Source organism: Rhipicephalus microplus, chromosome 1, assembly GCF_043290135.1.
Source record: "Rhipicephalus microplus isolate Deutch F79 chromosome 1, USDA_Rmic, whole genome shotgun sequence".
NCBI classification, from domain to species: Eukaryota; Metazoa; Arthropoda; class Arachnida; order Ixodida; family Ixodidae; genus Rhipicephalus; species Rhipicephalus microplus.
Window position 1 is genome coordinate 227,720,825 of NC_134700.1, and position 18,740 is coordinate 227,739,564.

Sequence of the window (18,740 nt, forward strand, 5' to 3'; positions counted from 1 at the left end):
GGCTGTCTGTCTGTCTGATTGATTTGCGGGGTTTAACGTCCCAAAACCACCGCCGTAGGGAGAGATGCCGTAGTGGAGAGCTCCGGAAATTTCGACCACCTGGGGTTCTTTAACGTGCACCCAAATCTGAGCACACGGGCCTACGACATTTCCGCCTCCATCGGAAATGCAGCCGCCGCAGCCGGGATTTGAACCCACGACCTGCGGGTCAGCAGCCGAGTACCTTAGCCACTAGACCACTGCGGCGGGTTTGTCTGTCTGTCTGTCACTCACACTAGCGCCACCTGCTCAGTGAGTCGGACAATTAGGTGGATACGAAGCGGTCACAAAAGACATGGCATGGACAAAACCACGATATTAGGAGCTTCGCCCTAAGAGTACTAATTGTTACAACCGAAACCACCTCATAACTCTCTAGCACAGAGGAATGATAGGCGCGCTCATTGTATCTTACAACGTGGGCGAGCCGCAATTCTGAGTACATATATAGATTATATTTCTAGCCACCGTGGTTCTGGCGCTATTACGAAAAATGCCAGAGCAGAGCACTAGTTCGTGACGCAATCCTGACAAAACTTGCACAGGTGAGCCCTGCGTGTGAGCTCCATTCGCGCAACAGCTCGCCCACTGAGTTCACTCTCTCGCGGTTCAAGTAACTTGTGTTCCAAGCGCTGCAACTAGGTGTCACACCCAGGCGGAACGTGGCTGATACTCCAGCGACGTTCTATGTTTGTAGCCGCTGTGCCGGATTATCGGATCGGGCAAATTCCAAAGGCCGCTTTGCTTTGTAGCTATAAGTTTGTTGAGTCTCCGGCGCGTTGGCAGCATGCAGCGGCATCGGCCTGCTTTCTCTGCGATAAACTCCCGCCGAGATTTCGATCAAACGTCGGCTCCGTAAGCCGACGCTTTAATTCTCGTTCACCTTAGCCGCGGATTTACGCTCAGCTGGAAACAACATGCCTCAACGATAACACGTATCCGTGGCCAGAATGGGTACAGCTGTTTTGGCAACGACAGACAACTACAGCAGACAATCCTATGTCTTAAGGAGCTTCCCCCTAGAAGGAAAGAAAGAAAGAGGAATGAAGATGCCAATGTGTGCTCGTGTTTCGTGTGCCAGAATCACGACGTTATTATGCGGCACACCACAGTGGAGGGCTCTAGAAATTTCGATCAACTAGCGTATACCTCAACGTGCGCTGAAATATAATTACACGGGATTCCAGCATTTCGCCTCCATCGAAATGCGACCGCCGCGGCTGGTATCGAACCCGCGTCCTTCAGGTCAGCAGCCGAGTACCGCGTGAGCACTCTATCACCACGGCAGGAAAGAGAAAATGGCAAACTAATGATCACATTTACTGCAACAGCACTTCAAAACCACTGGACCGCCGTGGCGGGTGAGGCAAAAGGTGTACTGCTCTACGTCACCGTCACCCCGTTTTTGAAGAGAAAACGGGTCAGAAATCCTCTCCCTGGCAAAAACCGGTGACGTTACAGTTACGGGACGGGTCGTCTGACGGCAATGTGAACAAGCCCTTCTTAGATGGCTCATCGAAGGCAAAAAGTGACAGTTAGCGTCGGTGGCATCAACGCGAAATGATGAAAAGAAACAAACTAGAAGAAATCATCTGATGATGTTATCGTGGGAAGTCATCACGGTGTCACATATCACGAAATTTTGAGGCGTCCCGTGATGACGTCAGCTGATGACATCACAGTAAAAAATGCACCGATCCCGGAAGTCCTGCGAAACCACCTGCGATACATAGAGCTTCGTTAGGGGCAGCAAGATTTTGTGGAGGGATATACAGTATCGATTGAGTGAGAAGAAGCATGTAGCTTTCGCCATCGAATAGTCAATGCACAAGCAGCGGCGAAGGCAGACAATTTCTTTCAAGGGGGGGGGGGGGGGGGGTTTACTTTTTGGCTACGCCATTGTGCACAAGCGACTCTGGGACTTTTTTTACCACTTATTCCTACGTCTCTTAAGTTGCACGATTTATTTTAGATTTATGGGCGCCGCCATCTTGGACTTATAAGTCATTCTTTTGCCGGTTTGCGACGTCGTAATATGACACCTTCATAGCAATGAAACATTGATTGTACCGACCCAAGGAGAGGGGATAAACAACAAGAGGGAAGGCAGGGAGGTTAACCAGGCAGATGCCCGGTTTGCTACCCTACGCTGGGGGAATAGGAAGGGGGCATAAAGATGAGAGAGAGAGAGGAAAGAAAGCGCGTTAGCTTGCCTGCGAGCTCACCGGAGTCCTGTTTATTCGTTCGATACGCATTCAGAACTTCAACGTTATCAGTCCAAAGGTGGGGGCGCGTGAGCGCGTCATATACAGAATGCGGGACACTCGTGTCTTTTTTTTTTTTTGTGCGATGACCGAGCAGGAGCGAGAAAGTACACCAACGTGATCCAACGGCGCAAACACAGCGGCAACGTTTGCTGAATAGCGGCATGGGTCACGTGGCGTGGGGCGTGACGCTCGAGCCCGTGCTGGGGCTATATTTTGCTCGAGCTCCTCGACCCAAGCGAGAGCAAGGTGGGTGTATTAGATGTTTGCGTAAGCCTCCGGAAGGCGCTGTTGACCCGCCTGTCCTTCTGTTGTATATACGCAACGACGCCTCTTTATTGCCACTTTTGTTTTTTTTCTTTTATTTGTGTCTCTTTATCTGCAGGAACATTTTACTTCCTGCCTATTTTTTTTAAGCCCGTGACTACCGAAGAACGACTTTCAGCTGATATTAGGTGGCTATATAAAGTGCCGCGTAAAGCGATTCATTTCTTTTTCAAGTTCGAGTGTTCGAGATTATCAAGGCGTGTGTTAGTGGCTAAACGAATTACGCAATACAGCTGAGGGCGGTTAAATGCTGGCTATATCCAGGAAACCAGACTAAAAAAAGGCCGGTTTTCTGGCTATACGTAGCACCTTAAGCGGGGCCTGATCAAGAGTATACGAACAGGCAACCGAAATTTACGATGGCTTTAATTTGTTGCTTAGACGACTATCTTCAGTGCTCGCCCATATGTGTAACGCTACATACAAAAAATAAAATGTTCAGTCATACTCGTGAGTTTTTACGAGTATGTCACTCGTGATCCGTAATTCTTCCAATTAGAAACGTCGCGTATATACGTACAAACCCTTCCTTTCAGACATAAGAAAATGCAGCTGCTAACAGGTGCAAATACGAAACGAACCTCGTAACACTTGATCGAAGAAAGTTCTTGCTAGAGTTCAGCGTTACTAGAACATATTCCAGGAACGTTGGCAAGATTCATAGAAGCTACTTTCCAATCACGCACGCAAGGGACGAGGGGTGCTTTCATGCGAAATAAAGCAGCACGACAACTCACCCTGCACCCGATGCCACTACTCTTTTGCTCAACCAGATGGCTGGTTTTCCTGGTTGTTCTTTCCTCGGAACCAGGGAAGTATTAGCAAAAAACGAATACTTGATTCAGAGATTATTTTATAATAATAATAATAATAATAATTTATTTATTTACAAGTACTGCAGGCCCTGTTCGGGCCCAAGCAGGAGTGGGTAACAAATGTCGGTGACAAAACAGAATATAAAAATATAAGAAAATACAATACTAGGTACAAAAATAAGGAAATTCTCAACATCAGGGAAAATATAAATAATACATAGCAATAATGGCATTCATACCTAAATACAATAAATCTCAGCACTAATGAGGAACATAATATATTGCATATTAAAAATCAAGTGTTAGGTCATTGACGAGATGGGCGAACGATTGTGTCGTGTCCGCATTAACGACCTCCTGAGGTAACTTGTTCCATAATGAAAGAGCATGAGGGAATAATGAGTACTGATGAACGTCGATAATAATAATATATGAGGGTTTACTTCCCAAAACCGCTGAGATGTGATAAAGAGAGACGCCGTAGGGGAGGACTCCGGAAATTTCGGCCACCTGGTGTTGTTTTTTAGAGTGCACTGACACCACGCAGTACACGGACCTCTACCATTCCGCCTCCATCTAAATGCGACCGCGTTGGCAGGAATCGAACCCGCGACCTTTGGGTGAGCCGCCGAGCACCGTCCACCACGGCGGTCCGAAGGTTGAGGTGGCCTACAATTCCAATTTACATGCTAGTGACTGAAGCAATAACTGATAGACCGGCGCATATAAAAAAAATTCCCGCGCTATAAACTAAAAGTAATTACCTAATAAATCAATAGAGACGAAAAGCTACGGGTTGTAAGTACGCACAACTACCCTAAATAAGCAGTTGGTGCGATTTCATTAAAGCTACTAAGCTACTGTATTATTATTTTTTAACATGGGTGTTATAGTTAGCTGGGACTTGCAAACACTGCACAAACAGCGTTCGTTTACTGCGGAAATACAGCCTTCATGGTAGCAAATAGTACTCTATAGCGCGGAAATAAAAAAAAAACGGAAATACGCATTTGGCAGATTGTGCTATATACTAGCGAGCCTCAGAAAGAGCGTGTACGGAATGTTTCAAACACTGTTCTTGGCACAGCACTTTATTTGTTTTCGTTTCTAAATACAACCAAGCGTACGCGCCAAGCTCGTGTTGAGTACTTTGAAAAATTCTTAGGGAATGTAAAGGGGACGACTTCGCAAAGCTGTCTTGCTAGAAAAAAGGGGTAAACATGAGCCCACACGCGCAAGCACACACACATTTTTAATCGACGTAGCGCGTTTTGAAACATAGAACAAGGGAAGGGACAGAAAGGAGCGCTTACTTCCAACAAAACTTTACCATCTTACCATCATACTCTAGACACACACACATACACACAGAGAAATATTTATGAATAGCCGTTTCTATTAACATCCCACACAAGCACGTGCATTTGCGGAGGCTTGGTAGTGCACGTTACGCGCAACGATTCGCAATTTTCGAGCTATAGCTTCGTTCCACTGCGTTCGTACGCAATAAAAGTAGACGTCGCTCATTTGTCTCGCCACTAGTTCTATATATATATATTAGGCTGTACGCCCTTGCTACGCGCGCGACACTGTTTCGCCATTCGTGCCAGTATGCATATACTATATACCGCTCAGCTTCCACGGAACCAGAAAGCCGGGCGACCCAAAAGTGGTTCCAGACGCAATCCTTAATTGGTATACCACTCGCGACCATTAGTTTAGCTGTGTGTGTGCGCCTACTTGACGGGCGCCTTTTATGAGCCGCAACGCCATGTCATCCCGAAGCGCGCACCCAGTGTTTTAGGACTTAACGTCATTACTCTCTCGTTAGCTGTAGCTGCAGAGGGAAAGGCAAAGCGAGAGAGAACAAGCAGCGAACATGGCATAGATGTTCTCGAGCTCGGTTTGCTTGGAATTGCTCGCTCCGAAGACGGGGCGTGGTCCGCTTTGTGGTGATCGATCTCGCTTTGTGTCTTTTGTCAAGGAGAGTAAGTAGTGCGCGGGCTCTTGATGTGACCGGCCAGCCGAAACAAACGGGTGTTTCGTAAAGAAAGGAACGATATGACGGAACGCAACTGCTGTGGTGCACACACACACACACACACACACACACACACACACACACACACACACACACACACACACACACACACACACACACACACACATATATATATATATATATATATATATATATATATATATATATATATATATATATATATATATATATATATATATATATATATATATATATATATATATTTGTGTGTGTGTGTGTGTGCAGCCCGCTGGTCGCGGGGTCAAATCCCGGCTGGGCCGCATTATCAGTGTAGGCGAAAATGCTTGATGCCCGTGTTCATAAATTTAGCTGCACTTCAAAGAACCTCAGGTGGTCAAAATTTTCGAAGCCCTCCTCTACGCCGTCTCTCATCTTCATGGCGATTTTGCGACGTTAAACCCCAACAATCATTATTAATTAAACCAATTCATTGAAGCAACTTAACCAATTCAGCTGAGTGATTCTATTTGACAACCGTGGTCGCCACACCATTCTGTCCGCGTCGCCACACGATTTTCGCCTAATATTCCTAAATTGCGTAGCCGTCTTTTTCTTAGCGAGGTGACTCAGACGACTCTTCAGCCGCGCACGATTGTTCGTGAAACACCCATCCACGCAAAGCAACCGCATGACGAAAAATGCATGCGCACACTGCGCTACAATATCAATCATCGTCGTCGCAATAATTCTTCGACAGTGATGTGTCGGAAATTGCCACGCACTACAGTGTTTTTCAAAGCGCTACGCAAGATGTTATCGCTTGTCCTCAAACCTAACTATAGCTGATAAGTATAAACGGGAGCTGGCTGATTATCTCGAAGATAGAGGCCTCGCTCACAATTCCCCCTGGGATCCTTCCACTAATCCACAGCAATGCACAGGGGGATTAGAGAGCAGCAGACAAGATGGTTCTGTTCTCGCTCCTGACAGCTGCCTCGGCGATCCTGGTCATTTGGAAGTCATGCAGGCGGCAATGACGCCGCGACAATTGTTCTTTTAGGCAGCGCCGGTCGCCCACGCTAATGCCCGTAGTGATGACGTTGTACTCGTGGCGTCCCTGCGCAGATCCAGTACAGATGGACGTACGGATGCCCACGTTTCGGAAAGCCGAATTAGCAAGAAGCTGCCTTGATTTCTTATTTACTGATCATCAGAATTCTCACTTTGAAGCGAAGGAATTGATGATCATTATTATTGATCGCAAGAATCTGTGAACCAATTAACATAACATTCAGAAATTTATCTGTGTTGACGCGGAAGGAGGCGTGCAAGAACAAGTAAAAAAAACTGGTTATCAGGAAACGTTACATTATGAGGAAAAAAGGGGAAAGGGGAGGACGAGAGTGTTACTTCTTCACCATCGGAAACCTGGGGATAGGTGAAGCATGCAGCGCGCGCCAATCGTTCTCACAGCAAAATTCTAAGATGGGAGGTAGAAAATATCACCCACTTATGCTCTTCTTTCTCACAACTACTCTTTCTCTCTCTCTCTCTCTGGAAACCTTTACTCTTCACTCACCGCCGGTCCACCAACGCATCTACACCTTGCAGACATGTTTCGAGAAGTGGCGCTTCAAAGAGATGATCTCACCATAGAGACTTCAGTGTTGCTGAGTGAGCGCCTCCGTTCCATTCTAATTCCATTCCGTAGAATTAGAACTTGTCGCAATCAGTGCATTCCTCTCGATTCCTCGGCATGGAAAAAAAAAAAACTTAGCCCATTACCACTCTGGGAATAGCTGGGCAGGTCACTTCAATCCCTGTAATTCCTCAACGTAGTAGAGGCATCTATGAGCGCCCATAAAGCTGGTGTTATCACGTGCACTAATATCTGTAAAAATACGCAAAAGACGTTACCAATGTCGAGGGATCTGTAGCTCGGTGACTTATCTCATGCGGTACCGCCACCCTATTATTCTCATCGGGGCAGTTGCTTCCGCTACCTGTAGTATTTACATGTGCAGCATGCTCAGTGAACAAATGGTGATGCTTTAATGTCGTTTAAACTTACGTGTTTTAATTCTAAAATGACGACGTATAGAATCCGTCGCGTCGGGAATGGGGGAGGCGCCACCGTGTCCGTGGTTACGTAAGAAAGAGAGGGAGAGACAGGGTTACTAACCATAGCCTCCTATAATTTTTCATGCCCGCCGAGTGGGGAGCAGAGCAAGGCGCCCCGTCCGTACCTTCTATTTCATGCGCTCGCCACCACACGGCGCTGTCACCCCATACCCACTACGGCAGTCACCTGTAGAGGTCGGACGTGTTTTTGGAGAGCTCCGGAATGACAGCTACAGATAAGTGTTTTTGCATGTTTCCAGCTTGCCTCTATATGTAGCGTTATGAGAACGTAAGGCGCTAGCGTAAGGCTTGATTAGGTCTAGTACGGTGTACGGTTTTTTTTTTTATTAGTATTTTGTACTGTGTCTTTTTTTCTCCAGCCACCACGTGGCTGAAGCCTGCGCGTAGACCGACCACGTGCATGCGCAGGTGCTGTGAAGTGTAGCGTATTTATTTATTATTGTGGTTCTTTTTGGCTTAGACCAGTGTATTTTAGTACAGTTTTCTAACACGTGGGCATCGGTAAACTGAGCTAGCCATGGTCAAAAAGACCGTAAAGTGTTCCGAGTGCGGGGTTGGGCGGAAGGTGGAAATTAGTGCGGAGGAGAAAGCAGAAGATGACGCCAAGTGTAGACAGTGCGAGTTCGAGGAGAAAATGAAAAATATGATGGCGGTCCAGAGTGGGCTCATGGAGAAAATCGCAGCGCTGGAGAATGCATTGGCGAAGGAGCGATAGAAAACGTCAGCCATGGAAGAAAGGCTCCGGGCAGCCGAGAAGGGCCTATCGAAGGTCGTGAAAGGGAACGAAGACGCAGGTGACGGCGGAAGCATTATGGCGACGACCCCCCGTGCGGGAGAGATGAAGGAAACAGGCATGACAAAGGCAGATACATTGGCCACAGGGCCCAGCTACCGGGAAGTAGTTTTGAGGGAGGGAGGGAGCAAACCAGCAGCCGTGACTCACGCTAGTCACCTAGTCAGCAGCCAGGTGCAGGTTTCAGAAGGAATGTCTGAACAGGTCATCATCGCCGGTGACTCAAATTTGGTCCGATGCGCAGCGGCAATCAAAGAAAGGGTGAAAGGCGACAAGAGAGTTGCGATAGGGACGTTCCCAGGACAAACGCTGGGGACAGTAATGAGTCAAGCGGGTGAACAACTCGCAGCTAAGGCTGGCAATCGTAACCTCGTTGTAATTGCGGGAGGGTTAAATGACGTCCTGAAAAAAGAATCGTCAGGACTAGCGACGGCCTTGGCGAGAGGGGTGGATGACATGCGCACCGTGTCCCCCCAGGTGCAAATTGTAGTATGCACAGTACCGGAAGTACCGGTGCGCAACGTCAACCTGCGAAGAGCGGTTGTCGACGCAAACAAGGAGATATGGCGGATTAGTCGAGAGAATGGTTTCGAGGTAGTGGATTTAAACAAGGAAGTGCACAGGTGGGGTGGATTCCAAAGAGACAGGATTCATTTCGATAAGAGGCTTGGACACGAGGTGGGCTGGCGACTGGCAGGACGCGCAGTAGCTTTTTTGGGGGGCTCACGGGCCCTTCGGAGTCCGGGGTAGCTCGTAACAGGGAAAGCAACCAGGAGGACGCTTTGACAGGTAGAATTGCGAAAAACCAGAAAAAAGGTAAAAGAAAAAGGAAAAAGGCGCGTGTTGCAATTAGTTACATAAACATGCAGGGTGGCAGAAAGAAGGCAAAATGGTTAGAGATTGAGGAGCAGTTAAACAAAGAACAGATAGGCGTGTATGCGGTTACAGAAACACACCTTAGAGACTTGGAAGAGCCACCACATATTAAAAATTATGTTTGGGAAGGGTGTAACAGGACCATATCGGAAAAGAAAGGTGGGGGTGTAGGAATGCTAATTCACCGCGGAGCCAAATGGGTTAGAGTGAAACAGACGTGTTCAGAGCACCTCTGGGTTCGGGGCACAGTAGGTGGAAAGGAAACGTGGCTAGGGGTAGCCTACTTGTGGACGGGGAATAACTGCAGAGAAAAGAATCAGGAGATAGTGGATTGCATGAGTGCGGATATTAAGGAATTTGGTAATGGGGCCGAAATCATCCTTCTAGGGGACATGAATGCCCACATACATGACCTTGACGGATATTCAGACACCAATGGAAAGTTATTACTAGATCTTTGCGAGCAACATAGTCTGGAGATAGTTAACACGGGGCCTAAATGTGACGGCCAGATCACATGGGAAGTCGGAAACAAGCAATCAAGTATTGATTATTGTCTCATGACTGAAGGAATTTACCACAAACTAACAGAAATGAGGATAGACGAGGAAGGCATTAACAGCTTGGGTAGTGATCATAAACGAATAACATTACAAATGGGATACGAAACTGAAAATATGAGCATGGAATCAAAGTCTGGCAGCTCGTATTTAAATGACAAACAAATAATAAATATAGCCGCAAGAGTCGAGGAAGAAGTAGGCGAAATACCAGGCAAGGACTGGGAGTATAGTGAGCTGTTACATCTAATGACGAAGGAGATAGGGAAAGAGAAGAAAACTGTTTGCTGGAAAGGAAAAAGGAAGCCAAAAAGTTGGTGGAACAAGGAAATCCGGGAGGCGATCGAGAAGCGACGCGAAGCATCACGGGAGCATAGAAAGGCAAAAAAGGAGAAGCGGCCGCAGGACGAAGTAAAAAAAATATGGGAAATATATTTGGAGAAAAAATCCCTTGTACAGAAATTGGTAGAGGCAAAAATTAAAGGTGAAAGTGAACGCTGGATGACAGAGATACACGAAAAAAAGGAGGCCGCGCCTAGGATTTTTTGGAGCCACATAAAGGCGCTAGGTAGGAAGTCTGTCACAACGCAACAACATATTCTAGATGAAGAAGGAAATCAATTGGAAGGGTACGAAGCGCTAGGTTACATCCAAAAGGTAACAGCCGATTATTCGTTTCAAAAGAGCGTCCAGGGGATCTCCCCGGTGAGTAAAAGTGTGGCGGAGAAAGCAACAGAGGAAGAGCTAGTACTTGATAATTTCAACTGGAAAAAGGCCGAAGGAAAAATTCCAAAGCGCACTGCCGCGGGTTTAGATGGGATTCCCGTTAGCCTCATTAACGAACTAGGACATAACACTAGAGAAGCATTGTTAAAAGCAGTAGAAAAAAGCTTAAAGGACGGACAAATACCGGACAGTTGGCGACAAAGTAGAATGAACTTAATCTATAAAGGCAAGGGAGAAAAGGACAAGATTCGCTCGTATAGACCACTAACCATTACATCGGTACTATACAGGATGGCGATGCAAGCAGTAAAAATGAAAATAGAAACATGGGCCGAACATAACGATATTTTGGGAGAACTTCAGAACGGATTTCGAGTCGACAGGCGGTTAGACGATAACCTGTTTGTTCTCACTCAGTGTATAGAAATATCCAAAATAGAGAATAGGCCCTTGTACGTGGCTTTTCTAGACATCACTGGGGCATACGACAACGTTAATCAGGAAATTTTGTGGGATATATTGAAAGGAATGGGCATGGGCGACGACTGTATACAGCTTTTGAGGGAGATATACCGAGAAAATACAGTTTGCATAGAGTGGGAAGGAATGCGTAGCAAAGAGAACGTTGAGGTTAGCAGGGGTCTGAGACAGGGATGTCCTTTGTCCCCGCTGTTATTCATGCTGTACATGGTGAGTATGGAAAAAGCGCTAGAAGGTAGCAACATTGGTTTTAATCTGTCACACAAACAGGGCGGCATGATGATTGAGCAGAAGCTTCCAGGTTTATTTTATGCGGACGATATCGTCTTATTTGCGGACAGTCGAGATGATATACAGCAGCTGGCGAATATATGCGGAAGGGAAGGTGAAGCTCTTGGACTAGGATTCAGTGTAACGAAGTGTGGATTGATGGTATTCAATGATCCCTGTGATCAGACGGTGTCCATACAAGGCCAAGAAATACCGAGGGTAAGTGAATACAAGTACCTTGGAGTATGGGTAAATGAGAGTGATAGATACATGGAGGTACAGGAAAAAGCCTCGGCAGCAAAAGGAAAGAGGAATGCGGCAATAATGAAGCACAGAGCGTTGTGGGGATACAATAGGTATGAGGTGCTTCTAGGTCTGTGGAAGGGTGTAATGGTTCCAGGGCTTACTTTTGGGAACTCAGTGGTGTGCATGAGGGCAGAGGTGCAAGCGGGAATGGATGTAAATCAAAGGACTGTGGGACGCCTCGCGTTGGGTGCTCACGGGAAGACGACAAACGAGGCTGTAAAGGGCGATATGGGGTGGGCAGGTTTTGAGGCGAGGGAAGCGCAGAGCAAAATAAGGTTCGAAGAAAGGCTAAGAAATATGAAGGAGAGTAGATGGGCAGAGAAGGTGTTCCGTTATTTGTATAGGAAGAGCGTGGACACACAGTGGAGAAAAAGAACTAGAAGACTCACTAGTAAGTATACGGCTGGTATTGTAAGCCGTATGTCAACAAAGAGCGTTAAGGGAAAAGTCAGGGAGGCGGAGAGGATTTACTGGATGGCAGCTATGGAGAAAAAACCGGCTTTGAGTAACTACCGAAAGGGCAAAAATGAAATAAGGAGGGAGGCATTTTACGATAATTCAAGGGGAAGCGCTTTACTGTTTGAAGCGAGATCGGGTTGCCTTAGAACGCGTAGTTATAAAGCAAGATTCAGTAAAGAAGAAGAACAATGCACATGCTGCGGGAAAGATAAGGAAACGGCGGAGCATGTTCTGATTGAATGTGGAGATATCCACCCAGGTGTACGTTTGGGCACGAGCCTACAGGAAGCCTTGGGTTTTAGGGACAACAATGGAAAGCTGAACACACCCGCGATTGAAATAAGTAAGAGACGGTTAGAGTATTGGTGGCAGAAAATTAGAGAGAAAGGACAAAAATAAATATTGGAAAAATAAAATATGGACAGTGTGCCGTAAATGGCAGAGAACTTAAGCTGAAAATTTACCTTTTTTTCCATTAAGATAGAATTTATCGAAGTAGAGGCATTAGGCCAACATAAAAAGAAAAAAAGGTTTTTTTTTTTTTGTCGAGCCTGGTGGCATACTTGTCACCACCCCGTTATAAAGGGGACGCTCATAGCATCCATCCATCCATCCACTAATACCCACTCCCAGAGCAGACGACGCGACTACGCTGTTGCGCGCGTGCTTTTGGAGAGAAACTTGCGTTTGTATGAGAGATGGAGCTGCAAAATAAATGCACAGGTTGCATTGGTGTTTCTTCATGATGCACAGGGGTGATAGAAAAAAAAAAACGCGAACAGTGCGACGCGATCTTCCATCCTGCTGTGACCCTGGTGGGAATAAAAATAAAATATGCTAGAATAGTTTTATGCTAGTGGCTTTTAATTATCATGCAGGATACAACAACCCGAAAAGAAATTCGAAACAGCAGAGAATGTAGATGCCGCACTTTTCGCGTTTCTTTCCATCCCCACAGTACATTGAAAGCAAGCAACACGAGACATATTGTGAAAACTGGACCTTTCACTAAGGCCCCCAGCTGTGAGATCAAGCTCACAGTTTCAGGGTCTTTCGTGAAAGCGGCTTTATTTCGAACAATTTGGCGACGTCATGTTTCTCTGTCGCTTTCAGAGCGAAGTTGGTGAATATTGGGCGGAAGAACTTTGTCAGCAACAGTTTGAGCAAATTCTCCTGGTGCCCTGGCTTCGAACACATCAAAGCTTTGTGCTCGCGGAGGATTTCAGCAGCATTGTTCACAGCCTCCTTTAGAGGGTGATGCATACACCTTCTTGTCGCTAGAACTTAGACGAACTTCTGTAGTGCGTAGAGAACATCTAGAAGTTGTGCGGACAGATAAAGAAGTCCACCGCGGTCTTGGTGTTTAATGAGCGAGTCCGATGGGGTCGAGGCGCTTGGCTTTGTTAAGAGCGCGAAGCACTCCTCACATTCGATGTTTTCTCGTACGGCTCTTGCGAGGTAGCCACCGACCATGGCCAATGCGGCCACATCTGGAGTGGGAAGTAGAGGCTTATTTCGGTTTAGCCGCTCTATGAGCTCTCTACGTGCATCTGCAGGGAATTCCTCACTGGTTCGCACCCTTGTGTTTTTCTGTTGCGGCAGCGTTGACAAGCAATTACTCTCTTCTGCTGCCATTATGTTGCTTGTACTCGACGCCGATGTGACACTGGTCTTGAGGGTTTTCTCAATGCCTGTGAGCACGGCACGGACGTCCGTTTGATCATTTGATCCTGCTGATTTCCTCAGCCAGCCAAAGAACGACTCGATAGGGTCCGATGACATTTTCCTCGTCAAAGCCAGTGAAAAGACATCTCTTCAAGAAGATATCTAATGCACTCAACGTTCAAACAAGTTGTGATCACAAGACCCTCGTAAGTCTCTTTGGTTAGGAAGTTCTTTGCCAGGCACTGACTTTTGAGATCGGCCAGGTAGTCGAGGAAGCTTGTCTCCAGCCAGATTAGCCGTTCATCGCCTGCAGATTCAAACTGCTTGCAGCCTGCATTCTTCTGATGTATGTGCTGGGTACAGTTACTCACGTCCATGAGCACGAGCCAGCGGTGCACGGTGTCGATAAATTGCACCGTCGCCCCGACAACCGCGAAGCTTGCGTCGCACGTGTGGCCCGCCTGTTCTTGCAAGAGCTTCAGTGCTGTTGTCACGGGAGGAGAAAACACTTGCACTACTCTCTGCACGTTCATTTTTTCCATATTCGTAGGGAATACGTGCTTTCTCGTCAAAAATCGTACTGGCTTTACAAGGCCGCCTTGCTGCCTTTTGTAGAGGCTCTTCAAATGGTTCGATGATATTTCGCCGCCTTTTCCGATGTCACAGGACAAAAACTGTGATCCCACGTTTTTGATCAGGTGGCACTGATCGAATGCAAGAAAGAGCCTTCGATTCGGTTTTCCAGGGTGGTCAGTGCAATGCTTGAGGCTTCCGTTTAACAGAAGTTGCATAGCCAATACATTGATCTTGTGGTTGTCTGTAACAATGCGCACGACGATAAATCCTATTTCGTCAACTTCCTTCAGAACGTGTCTCATGAGCATGTGCAGCTCATGGCCTGTGAAGTTTCTCGTGAAAAAGTACGCCACGGGTATTTTGAACGAAACTGAAAGGCCGTTGAGGATGAAACACAAGAGTGAGTTGGCCATCACAGGCTCATTTGTTGTTTCTTTGGGGAAGTTCACACCATAGTCCACCTCACCGATGAAGGCATCTCTTTGCTTGTGATAAAGTAGCCGTTGTTTGACTCGCATTTCGTCTACAATTAAAGAGCATGCACTCGCTTGCAACGAGGGATGAGAAGCGAGTTCTGCAGACAGTCTTTGCTTCACGAGTTCGGTCACGCCAACTTCTCCACGTGATGAGCCCATAAAGCGCTCGAGGGTACTTCGACAGAGAAGCCGAAGAATACCTGTGCTCTTTACGTGTTCGCATGCACGAGTCGAGAGGTTACGCAACACCACAGCATGACGTACTGTCAGCTCAGACCACGTTTGTTTCTTCTTCGCGAAATTCTGAACTTGTTCCACTAATATTGAAGCAGCCAGGTCTTTCTCTTTCGCTTTCTCCACAACTAGCAGGAATGCAGACACATAGGATTCTTCCTTGAGCTTTTGCAGTTCCTGTTTGTACTTGTCGACGGTGTTCTTGAGCCGCTCAATTCGCGCGTTCAAGTCTCGCTCCTTACGTCTCCACTTTCGTTTGTCCATTGCTGAAACCGAGGATAATGACAACACCTGCACAGCTCTGTCCACCTGCACGGTCGCAGTAATGCAGCGCTCGCTTGCGCCGTTTTCCAGAGGTAGCGGCAGTTCGTTTGCGGTGCAATCCATCAGGGATACATCTTGAGAGTCTACGCCGACAGACGGCAAGTCATTGCGAGGAAGTGAAGGAGTCTCCAGTTGGCTCTCTACTGCTCTTCGTTTCCGCGGTGGTGTGTTCACTGGCGCAGCTGCCTCGCGTTTTCTCACAGACGCGTCGCTTCTCTCTCTCTTTTTCGGAGGCTGCAGGTACGGAGGATACTCTTCGCAAATGCTGGGAACAGCGTCTTTCTTGAGTTTGCGAATTTTGCAGCCCTCCTTGAAGTCGGAGGAACCGAAGCGTCGGCTGCATACAGTCGAGTAGCACGACGTCGTATTCGGTGCCCAGTCGTCCCGAGAAATGACCTTTAGCCATTTCGCTTGAAGTTCCGAATCACTTAGTATCTCGTGGAATGATATGCCCGGCGTCCGTTGTTTGCTCGAAGACTTGCAGCGTGGTACGCAGCAGTACGGCATCTTGTCGGGTACAGAGCACCCTTACCGATTCCACACTGCTGATAGAAAACCGAATTGGTATGTGAAAAGTAATGCAGCATGAATATGCACCATAAATCACGGTTTTTAGAGTAGCAAACAATATAGATTGTGACGGTGCTAGGAACTCACACACGGACCCGTAGAGTAGTAAACATACGGTTGCTTCATTCAGTGTCACTGAACCTTAAGGATCAGAACGCTGTTAGAACAATAAACGTTCATGTAAATAATCAGTGTAAAATGCTCAAAGAATTAAAAGCGACAATTTAAAGCTATGCATTAAACGTACTTCCACTTCCAGCGTTCCGAATTTGTCCTACGATGGCGTAGGGCTGCCTCTTACACCAGAGACCACGTTAACATTAGCGGTCAGATTTGCAGCGATATTGCGTTCTTATCACGTTAAATTGCATATACCATTTGTTGTTTTTGAATCTTTACAGGCCGCGTTTTATTCCACGAGCACTGTACACATTGTCTGCGAGTTCTGTCACGCTTCCCTGATAGTCCAAACAAAAAACATATTTAAACCGTTGCTTCCGCAAGACACACAAGCTTACCTGCGGGAAACACGACAGACACGGAACAACTTTTGCTTGTAGAGCCACTTTTGTAGGTACTTCGAGGGTTCAAGGTGCCTCAACACGTTGCAGCGCAGCGAACTATGCTGCTATGCTGACTATGCTTGGTACGCTCCAGAGCATGTACGGGCAAGTATGGGGTGCGAGCGCCACTTGCGGAGAAGGCAGGCGTAAATCGAGGAGGAAGAGAGAGGGCAGCGGACGGCCTCCACCGCTCCACTGCGCGGGCATGAAAAAATATAGGAGGCTATGTACTAACAGAAAGGCAGAGAGGTCGGCCTCAGTGATGGAATGCTCCAGCACACTCAACACCGGGGAAGGAAAAGGGGAGGGAAAAGAGCAATGGATGATCATGGTGAGTTAGAGAGGTGACTATGTACAGTCCTTTGAAATTAAGAAAATGATAAGTCACCCAGCTACTATCCCTCGACATTGGTAACGTGTTTTGCATATTTTTACAGTATTTTAGTGCACCTGATGACATTAGCTTTATGGGCGCTTATACTTAACTCAATAAACCTATCTAGATGCCTCTACTGCATTGAGGAATTACAGGGATTGAAGCATGCCCTGCCCGACTACTCCCAGAGTGGGAATGGGCGAAGTTTTTTTTTTTTTCATTCCGAGAAATTGAGAGAAATGCAATTGTGACAAGTTTTAATTCGATGTATTAAGAATGCTATGACCACTCTTACGACCACAGTTGCACTGTTGGTGCCAGGCCAAGGACTCAACACAGTTTCGTGAGCTAACAGCCAGCTCTGCTGCATTTTTGGCATCCCTAACCAATTATTTCAAAAGTTTATTAATTCTCTCTCTCTCTGCAGCTCATGTGCTGCACTCCAGCAGACTTTCGTCGACAGAGTTTTTGATTGATATATATGTGGGGTTTAACGTCCCAAAAGCACCATATGATTATGAGAGGCACCCTAGTGCAGGGCTCCGGAAATTTCGACCACATGGAAGGGGGGTTCTTTAACGTGCACCAAAATCTACCACACGGGCCTACATTTCCGCCTCCCTCAGAAATGCAACCACTGCAGCCGGGGCGGGTCAGTGGCCGAGTACCTTAGCCACTAGACCACCGCGGCGGGGCGATAGTTTTCGAGCAAAGGCTTCCATGCGTCTAGATAAGGCGGACAGTAATGCATCTCAGAGGAGCGATTTTTTGTGCATGCGTCCGACTCACCGCCGGCCACAGAAGCAAAAATAAGCAAGTGAAGGATGGGATAATGAAAATAACATGTCGGGTTTAACGTCCCAAAACCACCATGTGATTAAGAGACACGCCATAGTTTTCAAAAAATTCAACTGCCTGAGGCTACTTAACACGCATCCAAATCTGAGCACACGTGCCTACAGCATTTCCGCCTCCATCGAAAATGCAGCCGCCGCTGCCGGCATTCGATCCCGCGACCTGCGGGCCAGCAACCGAGTGCCCTAGACACTAGACCACAGCGGCGTGGCATGTGAAAGATTGGAAGACAGCAGGCTGCTGGGGCGCCGCCGAGGGAGAAAAAAAAAAGACAAATCACAAGGCATAAGAGGGGGAATGCCGTTGGGTTCCACACGACGGATACCAACGGGGTAGGGCCACGGTTACGCCAAGAATAAAACGGATTTTCGGAGCAACACAGTTCAAGTAAGGACGGAATTATAGCAAGCGCGGTGCTCATAAATGTATTCTGCTTGATACAACCAATGCATTTTAAAAAATATTGCTCTATTATTAAAACCTTGGCTCTGACTTAACATTGTTTGAAAAACGGCGCGTACACAAAAGCACGCCCTATTTCGGTACATACGAAAAATTCCATTCCCATTCTATTCACGGATGGCGCAAATGGGGAATGATTCCAGAATTCGGAACCGTTCCAATTATGGAGTGGCAACTGCGCAACACTGGTAGATCGAGATGCATGAATGTGTCTCTGGTTTAAAAAAAAAAAATCGCCTTAGTAAATTTTACCGAGGATTTTGACACAGCTACAAAGTCAAACATAGCAGTTCAGGGAGTAACGACGAACCTTTAACCAATAATGGACAGAGGGCGGCGAGTGCTTCAGAAGGAGCGAACGATAAATTACGAATCGGCGCATCCCGGCTTGCAGCTTTATGACCCTGTTGTGCAGTTTGCCGCCATGAATAACAAATTGAGAGAGAAACAAGTTACGCGCAAAAAAGAAAAAAAAACTACGCCCGAACGGGGGCTCGAACCCCGGACCGTTAGGTTAAAAGCCTAACGCTCTACCGACTGAGCTATCCGGGCGCTCGGCCATGAGAAGCGAAAAGCCTTT

At 47.0% G+C, this 18,740-nt stretch overlaps 1 protein-coding gene and 1 non-coding gene across 2 annotated transcripts; both read right to left on the bottom strand.

The window, feature by feature from the left end:
• Nucleotides 1-11,962: 11,962 nt before the first annotated feature.
• On the bottom strand, nucleotides 11,963-16,946 carry LOC119177888 (DNA transposase THAP9). The gene is given in 3 exon segments (XM_075891498.1): nucleotides 11,963-13,861; nucleotides 13,864-15,876; nucleotides 16,423-16,946. Coding segments are annotated over 2 exon segments (2,745 nt in total). The 5' UTR covers nucleotides 15,842-15,876; nucleotides 16,423-16,946; the 3' UTR covers nucleotides 11,963-13,094.
• Nucleotides 16,947-18,639: 1,693 nt separating this feature from the next.
• On the bottom strand, nucleotides 18,640-18,712 carry TRNAK-UUU (transfer RNA lysine (anticodon UUU)). Its single transcript has one exon. It is a non-coding gene; the product is annotated as a tRNA-Lys (tRNA).
• Between the last annotated feature and the right edge of the window lie 28 nt (nucleotides 18,713-18,740).